General features: G+C 33.9%; 2 protein-coding genes across 2 annotated transcripts; one reads left to right on the forward strand and one right to left on the reverse strand.

Moving 5' to 3' along the window:
- Positions 1-5282: 5282 nt before the first annotated feature.
- LOC131594283 (hexokinase-1-like) lies at positions 5283-9102 on the forward strand. The gene is made up of 9 exons (XM_058866369.1): positions 5283-5748; positions 6508-6658; positions 6748-6930; positions 7057-7131; positions 7269-7424; positions 7499-7597; positions 7676-7806; positions 8134-8215; positions 8397-9102. The coding sequence occupies exons 1-9, from the start codon at positions 5483-5485 to the stop codon at positions 8742-8744; spliced, it is 1491 nt and encodes a 496-aa protein (XP_058722352.1). The 5' UTR covers positions 5283-5482; the 3' UTR covers positions 8745-9102.
- A 145-nt stretch (positions 9103-9247) lies between these two features.
- LOC131594282 (receptor-like protein kinase 5) lies at positions 9248-12792 on the reverse strand. Its single transcript, XM_058866368.1, has 2 exons — positions 10100-12792; positions 9248-10008 (listed from the first exon to the last, which is right to left on the reverse strand). The coding sequence occupies exons 1-2, from the start codon at positions 12711-12713 to the stop codon at positions 9605-9607; spliced, it is 3018 nt and encodes a 1005-aa protein (XP_058722351.1). The 5' UTR covers positions 12714-12792; the 3' UTR covers positions 9248-9604.
- Positions 12793-16504: the final 3712 nt, after the last annotated feature.

Here is a 16504-nt window from a genome sequence, read left to right on the forward strand (position 1 = left end):
GTAATAGATTCATGATAGTATTGTGAAGCTTATGGTTCATTCATATTTAAGTGTTGCTTTCACCAACTATCAATAACTAATACTAGTGTGGTTTGGTCCACACATTATGCTACCAATAATGGTAGCATTTTGTTGCTTATATAAACATGATCCATTTTCAAGTTACTCTATCATTATTTGGTAACTGTCTAATCAATTTCATTGTAGAAAGATAAATGATGATATCAATTGTGGGGTGTGTGAGAATAATTGTCAAATCCTTAATAAGATATTTAACTTACTTTTATTTTTGAGTCACTTAAATTATAAAATATTATTAATTATGATGATAATCTTATCACATTGAAATAAATCATAATCATGATAAAGAATAGAGTGAGGTCAATGTGCAAAAATTACTTATGCTAAATCTTGATATATCTAACTTTCACTCAAGAAAATGAATTAAAGAATGGAGTTGACAATCCAATGAGATCTTTAACTAGTAAGTGGTGCATTCTCTTTTTAATTTCTATTAATTTATTTTACTTATTAAATAAGAAAATGAATTTAAGAATGGAGTTGACAATCTAATGAAATCTTTAACTAGTAAGTGGTGCATTCTCTTTTTAATTTCTTTTAATTTATTTTATTTATTAAATAAGCAAAAGGAGTTTGTTGGTGGCATGGTTAGTGTGGAAGTATACACTCAAAATAATTATATTTCATTTTTTATTCACATAAAAAATAGTTCTTAAAAAAATAATTCAACATAACATTTTAAACATTAAAAGAAATTATTCGCCTAAATATAAAATTTTAAAAATATAATGAATTAAAGATATTTTTTTAAAATGTTTAGATTTAAAATAAAATTTTAAAAGAAATATAGATTTAAAAATAAATTTTTAAGATATTTATTATTTTTAACATATCTAAAAAAATCATTAATAAATAGAAAAAATGAATGATGCACGTGTAAATTAATGTTACAATGTCCATCAATGACGACCAAGTATTCCGTTAGATCATATTAAAATTTTTAATTTATTTGTATGATATGACAGGATGATATATATATATTTATTGGCTGATAGTGTAAAATATTTTTACACTGTCAGTGAATTTTTATTAAACCCTAATAAATATATGCTGAATTAATAGCAGAAATTCAAAAAATTCGTAAAATCTTAGAAATATCATAAATAATCTATGTAATTTCTCAAAAAATTTATGAAAATTTCAAAAATTCAATAAACATGATTTTTTTTTTAAATCATAAAATTCACAAAGGATATTAAAGTAAAAACACTATTTCAGGGGGTACATGTTTTAAATGTGGGGTGGCAGGTAAAAATCTGATAAAATTCCACATTTGGGCCCATTACTTATTTTTGATCCAGCCCAATATAATACCAATGGGCCTTTCATTGTCAGCCCAATTAAAGGGCTCGTGTGGGCTTTCAACCCAAACAACAACTACTTGAACCTTTCTTCCAATGGATTCTCTCAAACATGGCATCGGAACCAAACAAGAAGAGGAAAATCGATGAAGCACCATTTCTCGGGTAAATATCTCATATTCAACGAACCAACCCTATGATTTTTCTCTTTGATTTCACTTCACAATCATAACTCTTTTCTACAGGTCTCGAGTTTCATCAAATGGGAAGAATGTTATAACTTCAACAAATGCAAATACATCTATGGTATTCTTTTCTTTTCTATTTTTGTTAAATTTCTCTTTTGTTCTAAATTTTAGGGTTGAGTCAAACATGAAAATTAGTATAAACTACTCCGGTCATAATTATAAGCAAAAAAAATTATTTTTAAGTTCATTGAATAATGAATGTAACTGATGCATCTGGTCTGCATAAAAGACCAGATACATTCATTATTCAATGAACCTAAAATGGTCGGAGAGAGGACTTGTTTAATTAAGTTCATTGAATAACTTAATATAGAGTATTGAATTTGAGTGTATGTATTGTGTGTGATGGCATGTGCAGGTTGCATCCCAAAGTAGTGGAAAATATTTTGCAACAACACAAGCACAACAAGAAGGTTGTACTGGAAATTATAAGATTTTTGATTCACCATTTGGAAACTTTCTATTACCTGTAATTCCAACTCGTGCAGAACTGTCCTAGTATAATAGATAAATACTATGCAGCAATGAGTCCAATTTGTGTTGCTTTTGTTTTCATACTTCATGATGCGTATTGTTTTTGCAACTTAGTACATAAATTGCTTAGAAAATATTAAAGTAATTTAAATAAAGGTTTTCATAGTGCTGACGAAATACCTAATTCAAATACATTGTTATTAACACTAAATCCAACCATAAACAATAAACAAATAAGTTCAAATACCATTGAACATATTTGACCATTCTCTTGCTCTACCAAATTCATTATTCAATTTGATTTTTTTTTTCTTTTGCCTTCGATCTTCATCTAACCACTTAAAAAATTATAATTTTTTATTAAGTAATCAACTACCATAATAAGAAATTGAAGTTGGCTAGATGCTAGGAGACAAGGTTCGAGAATGTCCATACCCTATTCTTAGAAAGGTTAAGCTGATGTCACACGTGCAATTTGGGCGGAGGGGCGTTGTGGATGTCCCTATGCTTCGGGCATTGGTCGCATTTATTCACGTAGTTTTTGTCATCCTAAACCATAGACGACTAATAATATCCAGCTCAAAAGACTTTTTTGGCTAGAGTCCGGATACTCAAATGTTGTTCAATTGTCCTTTCATGTACTTTAGCAAGGGTGTAGGTGGCTTCTTCCCCTTCCGGCAGGTTGAAGGAGATGCCTTAGCGAAGATTATTATCGTCAATATTATGAAATTCTTCAAGAGCAACATTTTAACTAGGTAAAATCCCTCAATCCATAGTAACAGGTGACATGACATGATTCATAGATAAGATTTTGAAGAAACGATTGAAAGATTTGAAGGTCAAGCAACACTTCACTTTAGTGGAACATCATTAGACGAACAATCAGACCAAAGTGGTAAACCTAGTTTTGTTGAGAGGACTAAGGAGAACAGCGGAAGCGATTAAGGGAATTCAGACATATGAACTTCCATATGTCCTTGGCAGTATCAAACCACACCCCACCTGTTGACAATTGAAGCACTATTTCGACTTGCCTATGGAACCGAAGCTCTCATCCTTGTTGAAATATGGGATCTTAGCTGAAGAACGACACATCCATTGTTGGAGGAAGATAATGTCTAGGCTATTATGGAAGAGGTTGGCCTTTTAGAAGAAAAAGGGCATTTACTTCCCTTGTGAGTTTCGTATGCAGTTGAATGATGAAATAAAATCATGCGAGACAAAATAAAGAGGCACGTCAAAATACTTAACAAAAAAGAATTAATGAACTGTCCAAGAAAAGTCATAAATTGTCTAATACAAGTTTGTTATAATTGTCATGAATGGCAACAAAATTACAAACATTCATTATAGAGGCCAAGAAGCTTACTACTCATTAACATTATCTTCTCGTCCATGTCTTCCTTCCATCGACTCCTATATAATATGAATACTTAGGCACAACAACTCTACCTAGTTGTTGACAGTGTTTTGAAAGGAATAAAAAACAACCAGTATGCTACTATCAACATAGTCCTTAAACTCCTTCCTCACCTCTACCAAGTTATTCTCACATGGATTCATCATATTCTTCTTCCCCTTCAGGGCATCCTCAACTTTTGATACTTGAGAAGTTAGTGTTTCCTGCGCCGTTTTGGAGTTGTTAAGGGAAGTCCTCACATCTTCGAAGGCGTTCTCCTTCTCAGCCAGAGATGCCTTCAAAGTAATAACCTTTTAAGCCAACTCAGAAGAAGCACCATGGGTTTCCACATCCTTATGGAAGCTAACTGACTTTTCCAAGAGTTGATTATGCTCATAAGAAACGAGGTAATATTAACCATTCCAGTGCTTCTTCTCCTTCAAGGGGTTTCCATGAGCCATTACCTCACCACGACCGGTCACCGCTAAAGATATCAAGGAAGCACCTCGATACATATCGTAGGTCATCTTCGCTCTCAACTCTATCTTATTTGTGTTAGTGAGGCTCTAGACATGGACATAATCCTCCTACGAGGTGCAACACCATACATTCTTGGAATAATGAGGCCTCTTAGATAACCGAAAACCAGTCAAAGAAGTTGCGGATTCACTTGGAAGAAATAACGTGAGAGACTGAATAGTTAGAAGACGATCTCACATATGTGTAGGCGCCTTCCAAGCGGGTAGCACTTTTTAAGTACAAGATCGTCCCCAGCGATGCTGCATCGACCCAATTGTACTGAGCAACATCACTAGGAATAAGGGTGGAAAAACTGGCCTGACTCGTTGGGCATGTCCGTTTTACCGATACTTTAGTGCGGGGCAAACCAAGTGCTTAAACTAATGTGTCCTCCCCGTCCCACCCCATATTTATGGGTTTTTGCGGGCATGGACTTTACATGAATTTTGTGTATTTTTAAGCTTAAAATATGAAATGCCCGCAGACACCCTGCCCCAGCTCAATTTTAGTGCGGGGCAGGCCAAAATTTTAGGCCGACACCCTAAAATATGCCCGCCTCATCTCTTTTTTTTTGTGGGCTTTTGCAGAACGGACCTTAACCTAGCGGGCATGCCCAAACCTAACTAGGAAACACCAAACCTTGACACTTCTTTCAGACCATGACTTCGCAGTTGTCTTGAAAAAGATAATGTTAGTCATAAATTTGAGAATGGCTTCCGAAGTGTTATGTACTAGAACCATAATTTGTACTGATTGATGATGTAGAACTCTTGAAGCGATGATGCTAATCTCTGATACGGTGGCACAGTGCGGACCTACAAAATTAATACTAAAATGCCTAAGTTAGTTACAGAGTTTAAGATGAGTGAAGTGAAAAGTGAAATTCATAAAGTTCACATTTAATCTTCATATGTGTTCATATATAACTGTTTTTGATTGGGCTAGTTATTTGAATCTTACTCGTATTGAACCTTTGGCTGACCCAGATCAATTTCCCCCAAAATTTGTCATGTAATTTCTAACTAAAAAGTCTTTCAAAATTGCCGTCGACAAAATAAATCTTTTTTTTTGAACTTTTATACAAACACAAATCAAATTTACTTCTATTCTTTCCAAATATTCAAAATTAAACTAATATTCATATTTACTAATCTTCAAAATTGTACAAACTAATATTCAATTTTAATTTTCACTAATTTTGACTTGTCATTTAGCTTTATTCATTACATTAAAAATACATTTTTGTTTCAGTGCTTTTGTTTCTCTCTCTGTAAGCTGTCTTATTCAGACCATAGCACACAAAATAACAAGAATTTCTGTAATTTTCAATTAACATTCGATCCGACCCACTTTTCACCTTCCTCCACCGAATCAAAAGTTTATATCTTTTTGTCCTTTCATCTCAAATTTCAACGACCAACTCGTTTTTCAACTCACTGTGTCCGTGACGTGACTCAGTAATGGCAAAGATCATCCTAGGAGCTACTGCGGCTTTGACGGCGGCGTTGGCGGCTGCAGCGGTGGCGGGACACCATTTGAAAGTGTCTGGAAAATGGGGTCATGCTGAAAGTATCTTGAAGGTGTTTGGTGAAGAGTGTGGAACCCCAATTGAGAAGCTTAGGAAAGTTGCTGAAGATATGGTTGGTGAAATGCATGCTGGTCTTGCTTCTGATGGTGGTAGCAAGCTCAAGATGTTGATCTCTTTTGTGGATAATCTTCCATCTGGGTTCTTCTCTTTTCTTTTGCTGCATAAGTTTCTATATTTCTCAATTTTTTGTGCTTTCTGTTTTTGGATTTTGTTGAGTTACTTGTTGTTGAAGAGTTTATGTGTTTCTGTTCAATACTTGAGAATCAAGCTTTTTATGATGGGTGAATTTCTTTTGTAGCTGAACTTTTTAATGATCATTATGCTGGATAGAGCTATACCTATATGTGAATGTTTGTTTCCCTCACTTGTTGAATAATGAATAGTCATTGTCAATGTTTCTAAATTTGGTTGTTGTTGCTATTGATGATTTATGTCATGATTCATGAAGCGCGGATACGCTATACAAGTATGGTACGATATGACATGGCCTAGATATTTGAGTTTTGTGTTTTTGTTTTTGGATGTTTGTTGAATTTTGTTTGTTGCTATGGATGATTTATGTCAGGATTCACGAGGCGCGGATATGCAATATAAGTTTGATACGATGTGGCCTACATATTTGAGTTTTGTGTTTTGGTTTTTGGATGTTTATTGAGTTACCTTGTTCTTTAAGAGTTTAAGAATTTCTGTTCCATAATTGAGAACCAAGCTTTTTACATGTGTAGTGAATTGCTTTTGTTGTTGATTTTTTGTAATGATCATTATTGTTGGATAGCTCCATATGTGAATTTTTATTCCTCACTTTCCATCAATAGTTTGTTGAGTAGTCATTGTCAGTGTTTTGAATTATGGATACGCGGATACGAGAAATTTTTGACTTTGTGGCACTGTCAATAGGGATGAGAAAGGACTCTTTTATGCATTGGATCTTGGTGGCACAAACTTCCGTGCCCTACGTGTGGAGTTAGGTGGAAAAGAGAAAGGTGTTGTCAACGTAGACTCTGAAGAAGTTTCGATTCCTCCTCATTTGATGACTGGTTCTTCACATGTAAGTTTCTAATGAGAAAATCTATAAAAGAATTGAGCCTGCTTGGTGCCTACAATACTCCTGAAACATGTTAAATTTTTTCACTACAGGATTTATTTGATTTTATAGCGACGTCTCTTGCAAAGTTTGTTAGTTCTGAGCCTGAAGAGTTTCGTCCTCTTCCCGGAAGAAAAAGGGAGTTGGGTTTTACGTTCTCGTTTCCAGTGAGGCAAACATCAATTTCATCTGGGACTCTAATAAAGTGGAGTAAGGGTTTCAGTATCGAAGATGTGGTAATTCTTGTTACCATGATTCTGTTATATTCAATTTTATTTGTTCCATCCACCGTTTTTTTCTCGATATCATTTGTATCATATAATAAACACTTTCCATTATGGATTATTTTCGGTTGTTTGTAGGTCGGAGAAGATATAGTTGGCGAACTAACCAAGTCCTTGGAAAGAGTTGGCTTGGATATGCGCGTTACAGCTCTAGTCAGTCCCTCTCACCATTCTTCACAATTTCCTTATCTTTTACCCTTTAACTTAGGCTCCGAGAACGATTTTAAGTTTGTGTCTGAAAGAAAATTTTGATTAACGAAAGTTAATGTTTTAATGATGTGGTGTTGTAGATCAATGATACTGTTGGAACAGTAGCTAAAGCCAGATTCAGCAATAAGGATGTCATCGCCGGAGTAATTCTTGGTACCGGAACAAATGCGGCGTATATAGAGAATGTTAACGCGATTCCAAAATGGGAAGGTCTCTTACCAAAATCAGGAGAGATGGTAAGTCGCATATGGATCATTTTGAAATTTTGATGATGTTACAAAGCATGCTGATTATTATTACTTCTATATAGGTTATAAACATGGAGTGGGGTAATTTTTGTTCTTCCGATCTTCCTCTAACAGAATATGATCGAGCTCTAGACGAAGCGAGCTTAAACCCTGGAGAACAGGTAACGGTTACCTATAGTTAGTTGCTTTAACTAGTTATTATATTCATCTATGATTTACTTTTACACTGTTATTTGCAGATTTTTGAAAAGATTATTTCTGGTATGTATTTGGGTGACATTGTAAGGCGAGTACTGCTGAAGATGGCTGAAAAAGCTGATTTTTTTGGAGATATTGTTCCTCATAAGTTGAGAATTCCTTTCATACTTCGGTATGTATGACAGTAATTTATCCAACCTAATGCACTTTAATTCCTTACATAATAACAATGCTGAATACTAAGGACTTGTTTGGATCGACTTATTTGAGCTTATCTAATAGCATAAATTTTGTGAGACCGTTGGGAGAACTTATGAAGACAACTTATAACTTGTACAAAAACTATTTAACTTTATTTTATCTTTTGCTATGGAAATAGCTTATATTTAAACCCTTATCATAATAAGTGTTTCTGCTATAAGCCGCAAATAAGTTGTTTATTCATTACCCTTAACTCTCTTTGTATAGAACTTTAACATCTTTTTTATGGGACGTATAGGACACCTGACATGTCTGCGATGCATCACGATACATCTTCGGATCTAAGGGTGGTTGGAAAAAAATTGAAGGACATATTGGAGGTATGTCCGCTTCTTTGACCATGCGGAAAATACAAATATGCTTGTTGTTTTTCTAGAATTCGATAGAAAAGGTAGTAAGTTTTGGTGAATCTGTTTGTAATCTTTCATCACAAGTTAATTGTATTTCTCCTTCTCGAAAAAATGTTGTTTGGTTTGCTCATTTGTTTCCTTCATTTTTTAGATCGAAAACACATCCCTGAAAATGAGGAAGATTATTGTGGAACTTTGTGATATAGTTTCTGTTCGGGGGGCCCGCCTTGCTGCTGCTGGTATTTTCGGCATCCTAAGGAAACTGGGAAGAGACACGGTTAAAGCCGGGGAGGAACAAAAATCAGTGATAGCATTGGATGGAGGATTGTTTGAACACTACATGAAATTCAGAACATGCATGGAGAATACACTAAAGGAGTTGTTGGGAGATGAAGTAGCCGAGACAATCGGTGTTGAACATTCCAACGACGGTTCTGGAATCGGAGCAGCCCTCCTTGCAGCTTCTCAGTCCCAATATTTGGGAGTGGAAGATTCCTAATGATGCGATTAACACCATTGCCAAAAGTAAACAGGTGTAATACTAGTTTCGATTTTCTTCAACCATATAGATCGTTAGATTGAAAAGGAAAAGCTTTAGTTATCGGTCCTTCAGAGGGTTCAACTGGAGTGCGGCCGAAGTTCACTTTGAGGTTATCAGTGTGGCTAAATGTTCTTGCTGCGACCTCACCGCATCTTGACTAATCTCCCACTTTAACAATAATAGGGGAGATGTAAACTTTTGAGAAGTCATGTTTTGGTTTGGCCAAATGTAACATGCTTACAATGAGAATAAATCAGGATTAACTTATTGGCAAAGGTTAAAGATTTTAATTCAAAGCTTTTGAGTTACCAATGAAGAGTCCCTTTTGATTTTTATGATGTATTCATTCCTTGGAAACGTTTTTTGTAATTTTCGTTATCCTCGTTTACTTTCGAGCTATCTTGTTTGGAACCACTCATTTGCCTAAATTCGAAATGTTTTCGGATGATTCTAGTGCCTAAATTGTGTTGCAAAGTGTGTTCATCTCATGTTCGAATCACTCAATTCAGAGTTGTGTAGCGCGAGACATCGTCTTCTCTAGCTAAACATGGTTTGGTTCCAATTTGTGAGTTTCCAACATAGAATGGTTTTGAAGTGATTCATATTCAAAACTTGAGAAAGAGGTTTATTATCAGATAGATAGCATATTCAAAACTTTGGATTTATCTTCTTTGAAGTTTAAAGTGAATCATCCAAAACTCATTTTCCTAGTTTGTTACAAATGTGCATGTATTTTATCACATCATCAAAGGTTACTTATAATCTAAAGTACACTTACTTCCTAACTTTAGAGAAACTTAATGCAAACTTCTTAACAGTTATTCTGAATATTCCACCTGCTTTTCCCATTTCAAATTCTTAAGAAGTGGAGCATCATCATAGATATCGACAATCTTCTCCGCATTGGCTTGCGGATCCTTGCAGCCGATCAATATCTTCAAGACTTCCTTCATTGATGGTCTGCTAGCTGGCAGCGTTGACGTGCACATAACCCCGAGTTTGAAGATGTTGATCATTTCAGTCAAGTTACTAGGTTCCACAGCGTCTTCGTCCAGAAGCTCTTCTATATCGGTTCCTATCTGAATATGGCGCCACGACCATTCTGCAAGCGACGAGTATTCGTCTCCATGATTAGCTTCTTTTCCAGTTGTCAGTTCCAATAGAACTACTCCAAAGCTGTAAACATCTATCTTCTCATTGACTCTAATTGTTTGAGCATATTCTGCAATTCATACACAAAATAATATTGAGATTTAAAATAACTTAAGATACTCGAATATTGCGCGAAAATGGGAAGTTGGAATTATTTTTACCTGGAGCAATATATCCAAATGTGCCAGCCACAGCTGACATGGTGGCAAGTTCTTCAGGCTTGATCAGTATCCTGGCGAGACCGAAATCAGCAACTTTTGCGTTGAATTTAGAATCCAAAAGAATGTTACTTGTTTTCACGTCTCGGTGAACAATAGGCGGCGAGCAATCGTTATGCATGTAGCACAAACCTTGTGCAGCTCCAATGGCTATATGCAATCTCTTCGGCCAATCGATGATGTCACGATGAACCGCACCGGACACAACCGATGTCTTATTCTTTTTGTGCAGCCACCTATCAAGGCTCTGATGTTCATGATACTCGTAGACAAGTAATAGAGATTCGTCACTTGAGATACAACACATCAACTTCACAATGTTGTTATGCCGAATATTGCTAAGTATTTCAACTTCTGCAAGAAATGAATCCACAAGCTTCTGGTCTAACTTTCTGCTGTTTCCCCTTATCTTTTTCACTGCAACATAACCTAAACCGTCGTCAAGAGCAACGCGATACACTGAGCCAAATCCGCCGCTACCAATGATATTATCTTCTGACATCGACAACACAATGTTTGATTTTGTGAAACTGAGCCTCTGAAAGGAAGTTAGCTTCCATGTCCTTTTCAGTCCTCTCTTTCTTTTTCTGTAAAAACTGATAATCGAGAACATACACAAGAAAACCGTTAAAGAAGCTACAACCACCAAGATTATGATCATAGCCTTAGGCGTAGATGAATCACTTCTTCTCCTTGCAGTTCCAGAATTGCACAAATTAAGGTTTAGTACTAATGTATCAGCACATAAACCAGAATTGTTCAGAAAGCTTCTGTCATACACAGGGTTTTCGAACTCACTCGGAATCCTCCCTGTGAAATAATTACAGGAAAGATTGAGATTTGTGAGTCTCGTGAGTTGAAGTGGAATTCGGCCAGAGATTTCGTTTTTTGATAAGTCCAACATGTTAAGAGATGGTAACCGACAAATTGCGTCTGGTATTTCTCCAGAGAGTTGATTGTGGCTCAAGTCTAGACTTATTAGAGACTTCCATGATATTATATCCGATGGAACTCGACCGGTGAGTTTGTTATTATCGAGAAGAAGAGTTGTTAGCTGAGGAAGCGATGTTAACTCCGATGGAATACTTCCATTGAAAAAGTTGTTACTAGCATTAAACACCACTACATTCTTCCAAGAAGTAATTCCATTTGGGATTCTACCCGAAAACCGATTGTAACTTACGGAAAGTCTGGAAAGACTCGGCGACAATCTTCCCGGAAGCTCACCAGTGAACTTGTTCTCACTTATCATAAGTGTTGTCAAGTTCACAGATGTCCATAAACCATTAGGAATGTTACCAGAAAGCTCATTATTCTCAACTCTCAGAATTTGTAAACTGCTACAACTACCTAACGATTTCGGTAACTCGCCGCTTAGACTATTGTCATAAGCAGTTAAACCAACAAACCTTCCATGATAACACAAATTCTGTGGTAGTTTTCCTTTGAAATTATTAGATCCAATCTGAAAAGTTTCAAGTTTAGAAAACCATCCAAATCCTTGAGGAAGATTACCCGACAAATTGTTCTGAAAAACCATGAAATCAATCAGACCCGGCAACCGACCGATGCTTTCTGGAACCTCCCCGGATAATTGATTCACAAACAAACTCAAGTTGCTCAGCTTTCCGAGGTTTCCAAATCCATCCGGTATTTTACCAGTGAGATAATTCATCGAAAGATCCAAGTTTGTTAACTCGAACGCTTCAATCACATCCGGTATCTCTCCAGAAAGATTATTCTTGTACAGATAAACTATACTCAAATTTTTCAAACTGAACAACCCATTTGGAATTTTTCCACTCAAAGAATTTCCTGATAAATCCAATTCCTCCAAAGCCATCATTTCACCAATTGTTTCAGGAATTTCACCAAACAAGTTAGAGTCATACATATAAAAAATCTTCAATTTTTTCAACTTGGTAAAACTAGATGGCAATTTTGTTCTAGGCAGCATACCATTAGAGAACAATAACAAAGTTTCAAGATCAAACAAATCACCAATTTCATCAGCAATAGTACCATTTAACTGACACTGATAAAGTTGAAGATTTTTCAAATTCTTCAACTTCCCAATACTCCTAGGAACATCACCTGAAAAGTTGTTTGCCCCGAGGCTAAGAAACTCCAGACGACCCAACCGATCGATATCGTCCGGTATTTTACCGACGAAGAAGTTCTGCGAGAGATCAAGGTATTGAAGCTTGGAGCAATTGTAAAGAGACTTTGGAAACTCATGAGGAAGGTAGTTATATTGAAAATCAATGTGAGTGAGGTTTTTGAGGTCACAAAGAAAAGGTGGAAGTGTTTGAGTTATGTTTGTGTTGATCATTGAAAGTGAAGTGACTGAGTCATTTTCACAAACAATTTCTGGCCATGAACAATGTGAAGAAGTGTTTGATTTTGTCCAGTGAGATAGAAATGATGGATTTTGAAAGTGGTTTTTTATGTTTAATAGGATTTCATGTTCATGATTGTATAACTGAGATTGAGATTGAGAATTTGCATAGGTGAATAGGAAAATGAAGAGGAGAATGAACATTTTTGATTTTGTCATTTGTTTGTTTCTTGTTCACACACACAAATGCATGTGTATGGAATTCAATGAAGAGAAGAAGATAAATCTATGTGTGAAAAGAATCTTTCACTAAACAAGTCAAAAAGCATTAAAGTTTTCACATCATTTTAGAGGTGGACAAAATTCTTAGAATTCAAATCTATTTTTGGTTCTAAGTAGATAAAAATTTAATTTTAATTGTTTTTATAAAATTAACTTTCGTCGTAACGTTCTATCAAGGATATATTTCTCTCCAAATCATTAATCTCGAGATCTTTTTTAATAATTTCTTTTATAGTCTTTTTAGATCTTTCATTTCTGCGAATTGTTTGTCTTATATCCATCTGATCTACACTCCTTACTATAGGATCTAGATGTCCTCTCTTTATATGTCTAAACCATTTAAGTCTGTCTATTTTTTACAATCTTCTCTATTATAGGTGTTATCTTGATACTCTCTAATATTTTTATTTTTTAATTTTGTTTGTTAAGTCTTATCACACATTCAATGCATGACCCTCTTCTCTGCCACACTTACTTTATTCTCATCTTGATTATTAATCGTCCAACATTATGTCTCGTACAAAATCGCAAATCTTACTGCAGTTCGATTAAAAAAATTTCTTTCAGTTTGATTGATACCTTTGCATCACATAAAATACTTTATATATTTTTGTAATAAAAGTGAGTTAAATATAAAATAATTTATATATAAAAACATTTACATAAAAATAAATTAAATAATAAATTTTATTATAAATATTATGTTTGAATTTAAAAACTACAATATTTTTAATTTTGAAATAGAATCAATTTTGGTGATAAAATTAATTATATTTTGAATATAAAATCAAATTTAATATAAAAAGAGGTGCATTATTGAAAAAAGCAATCTTATGATTCTTTTAAAGCAACTACTAGTTTTTAGTCGTTGAGTGTGTGTTGAATACATTAAACAATGATTGGTTTCAACTTGATGGCTTGCTTTCAAAATTGGAGTTCCAATTTATAATATGTTCTATTTTTTGAGGCATGTGTTTGGAATTTGGATGATTTGTGTCAGCAATTTCATGCATTTACTTCATTAGTATATTGGTGCCCATTGGATAGATTTAAACTAAACTACTACATATTATGATGGTAAAACGGGTCCGGTGTATTGGGCATGCCCGTTTTACCAACACTTTAGTGCAGAATGGACTTAAGATTTAGATCTTCATCCTTTAATGTGTTCGTCCAGTTCTGCTCCACTTGTTTCGCGGATTTTGCAGATATATCATTTACATAAATTTTTGTGTTTTTAGACTTAAAAATTGCAGTACCTGTGGACTTTCCCCGCCCTGCCCTCATTTTTTTGCGAGATGAACATACGTTTTAGACTCGCATCTTTCACTATGTCCGTCCCGCTCCACCTTATTTTTTTGTGACCTTTTACGGGACGGGTTTAAATAGAGTGGATATGCCCGTTTGCGACCCCTAATCCATATCAAATCGGATGGTGAGGTTTGTTAAGATCTTGCCAAAAAGAATGTCTAAATAAATTACTACTTATATAATTAGTTTGTTTTCAATGAATATTAAACACAAATTATACTACCAAACCTTCATAAAATTCCAACATGTATGTATCTTTGCTATGAATTCAAGTTTGGAAACTTTTTTTTTTGGTGAAGTTGCTAAGTAAGGTGTATCCACTAGATTACATTTCTTTTGACGGGTCTATTTAATTACTTTTTTCTAAAGTTATAAACCCACTAAATTACTTTATTAGCAACTAATTTTGAAGAGTTGGTGAAGGTTTATGATTTAAAAAATGTCATCTTATTGAATTTTTATATTAAAATCCTATTAACGTTCATATTAATATTAAGAATGTTAATTTGCATTCGTTAATGTGAAATTATCAAAAATTAGTCCGTTCAATATAAAAATTTCGTTTATTTAGAGACATGAATGAAGAACAGGGCTCTCCAAAAGCACCGGAGAACATATCTTTTATGTGAGGAAGTTTTCTCCCGTCTTAATTAAGATAAATAACATAATCCTTTAAATTTATATAATTTTTATATTAAAATATATATATGTAATGTTAGAGAGAGAGAAATTTGAATGATCATTTTAAATTTTATCAAATTTAAAAAGTTTAGTGCTCAAAATTTTGATGAGAATTGAGTATTATAAAAAATAATAAATATTTGATAAATAACTACTCTATTATGTTTATGGGGAAATGAAGAAAAATAGATGAGAGGAAAAAAATTTGTGATTGAAATCTATTCAAAGATAAGAATAATTGTATGGATGAGGATGAGTAGAGGTGAAAAAATGGATCATGTTAGTCGGATATGTCTATTTTATCTATATTTTTTAAAGGATAAACTAAGATTTTAAGTTCACACCTTCTAACGCATATATTTTTGTAGATTTTTACAGACAAGATCATTAACATAAATCTTTGTATTTTTATACTTAAAAAATGCAATGCATGCGGATCCACTCTACTCCACCCTTATTCTTTTACGTGACGAGTCAAGATTTTATACTTGCACTTTCAACTATGTCTGCTCTCCATATTTCTTACGAACTCTTGCTAAATAGAATTAAACAGAACGAGTATAGCCATTAACTATTCTTAGAGATAGAGATGCATTTCCACCCTTACCCGTTGTATTGACATCTTTAAACTTTGAATTTATTTAGATTACTTACTCTTAAATTGGATATTTAGTGTGTTTTTTTTAAAAAAACTTTATTATTAGTAGCAACTAACAATCCACTAATTTGTACTAATCAAGTAGCTAGCCCAAAACTTTGACTTTGATCCACTTGTGACCATTGAGAAGACAAGGAAGCATTGTGACCACATGCTTACATAAAATTATAACCATATTATATGGTAGGCTTCTAGAAAGATATCACACCACATTAAATTTGTATTCTTTTTTGTCACTTTCTTCGTTGCTTCTACGCACACTTTTTTACTTATGGTCAAATTATAATATAAGCTCGTAAAGATAAGGAGAAGTTGGAAGAATATCCGGCTTTTGTCTATTTTCATGTGGCATTTTTCAATAATGTATCTACTTTTTTATAATACAATTGCTTTGATATTGTTACTAAAATATTTTTATAATTACCTAGGTTTTAAATATTGAATGAAGATGTGATGTGAGCATTTTATATTTGAGTATACATTATGGTCATGTTAAATATTTGATTAAATATGCTTTTTCTTCTAAATATACATTTTTTTAAAATTCCTTCAAATATGATTTTTAAAATTTCTATTATTAATTTTATTTCATGTTGTTTATAAAATTTCGATAGTTGAATATTCAAACTATTTTTTTTATGATATAATTTTAAGACATAAAATATGATTAATTTAAAAATTTAAGTATTTAATTTTAATTAATAATATCCTAAAAAAGTTGAATCCTATTATGCATGCTCAGTTGATAACAGAGATATTAAATAGAAGAGCGCAAGTTCAAATTCGCGACATTCCACTTTATTTATCTTCGTACATCTCAGAATTTTTATCCTACATTATCGGTTCTCATGTGTTAGAGTTCAGTCTTGTCATCCAAATCAGCTTCATAAGCAAAAGAGATTGTGTCCAATAGAAATCCGGTTTGATACCCGGTGTCGGGATGGTAGTAGTATCCTAGGTGGACATTTAAGCCGATTTAGACCTGGTGACGGGATGGTAGCTCATCTGTAATGACCGGGGTTAAGGATATGTCAGCAATGATGGTTAAGGAGTTGGAATTGATTGGGCAATTCAAAGA

Source organism: Vicia villosa, linkage group LG4 (genome assembly GCF_029867415.1).
Source record: "Vicia villosa cultivar HV-30 ecotype Madison, WI linkage group LG4, Vvil1.0, whole genome shotgun sequence".
NCBI lineage: Eukaryota > Viridiplantae > Streptophyta > Magnoliopsida > Fabales > Fabaceae > Vicia > Vicia villosa.

Excerpts from the sequence above, each read along its gene's own strand:
- LOC131594282 (XM_058866368.1), bottom strand. The coding sequence starts at position 12,713 with ATGACAAAATCAAAAATGTTCATTCTCCTCTTCATTTTCCTATTCACC. Across the intron at positions 10,009-10,099 it reads ATTTGGATATATTGCTCCAG|AATATGCTCAAACAATTAGA; the intron begins GTAAAAATAATT and ends TATGAATTGCAG.
- LOC131594283 (XM_058866369.1), top strand. The coding sequence starts at position 5,483 with ATGGCAAAGATCATCCTAGGAGCTACTGCGGCTTTGACGGCGGCGTTG. Across the intron at positions 7,425-7,498 it reads TACCAAAATCAGGAGAGATG|GTTATAAACATGGAGTGGGG; the intron begins GTAAGTCGCATA and ends ACTTCTATATAG. Across the intron at positions 7,598-7,675 it reads GCTTAAACCCTGGAGAACAG|ATTTTTGAAAAGATTATTTC; the intron begins GTAACGGTTACC and ends TGTTATTTGCAG.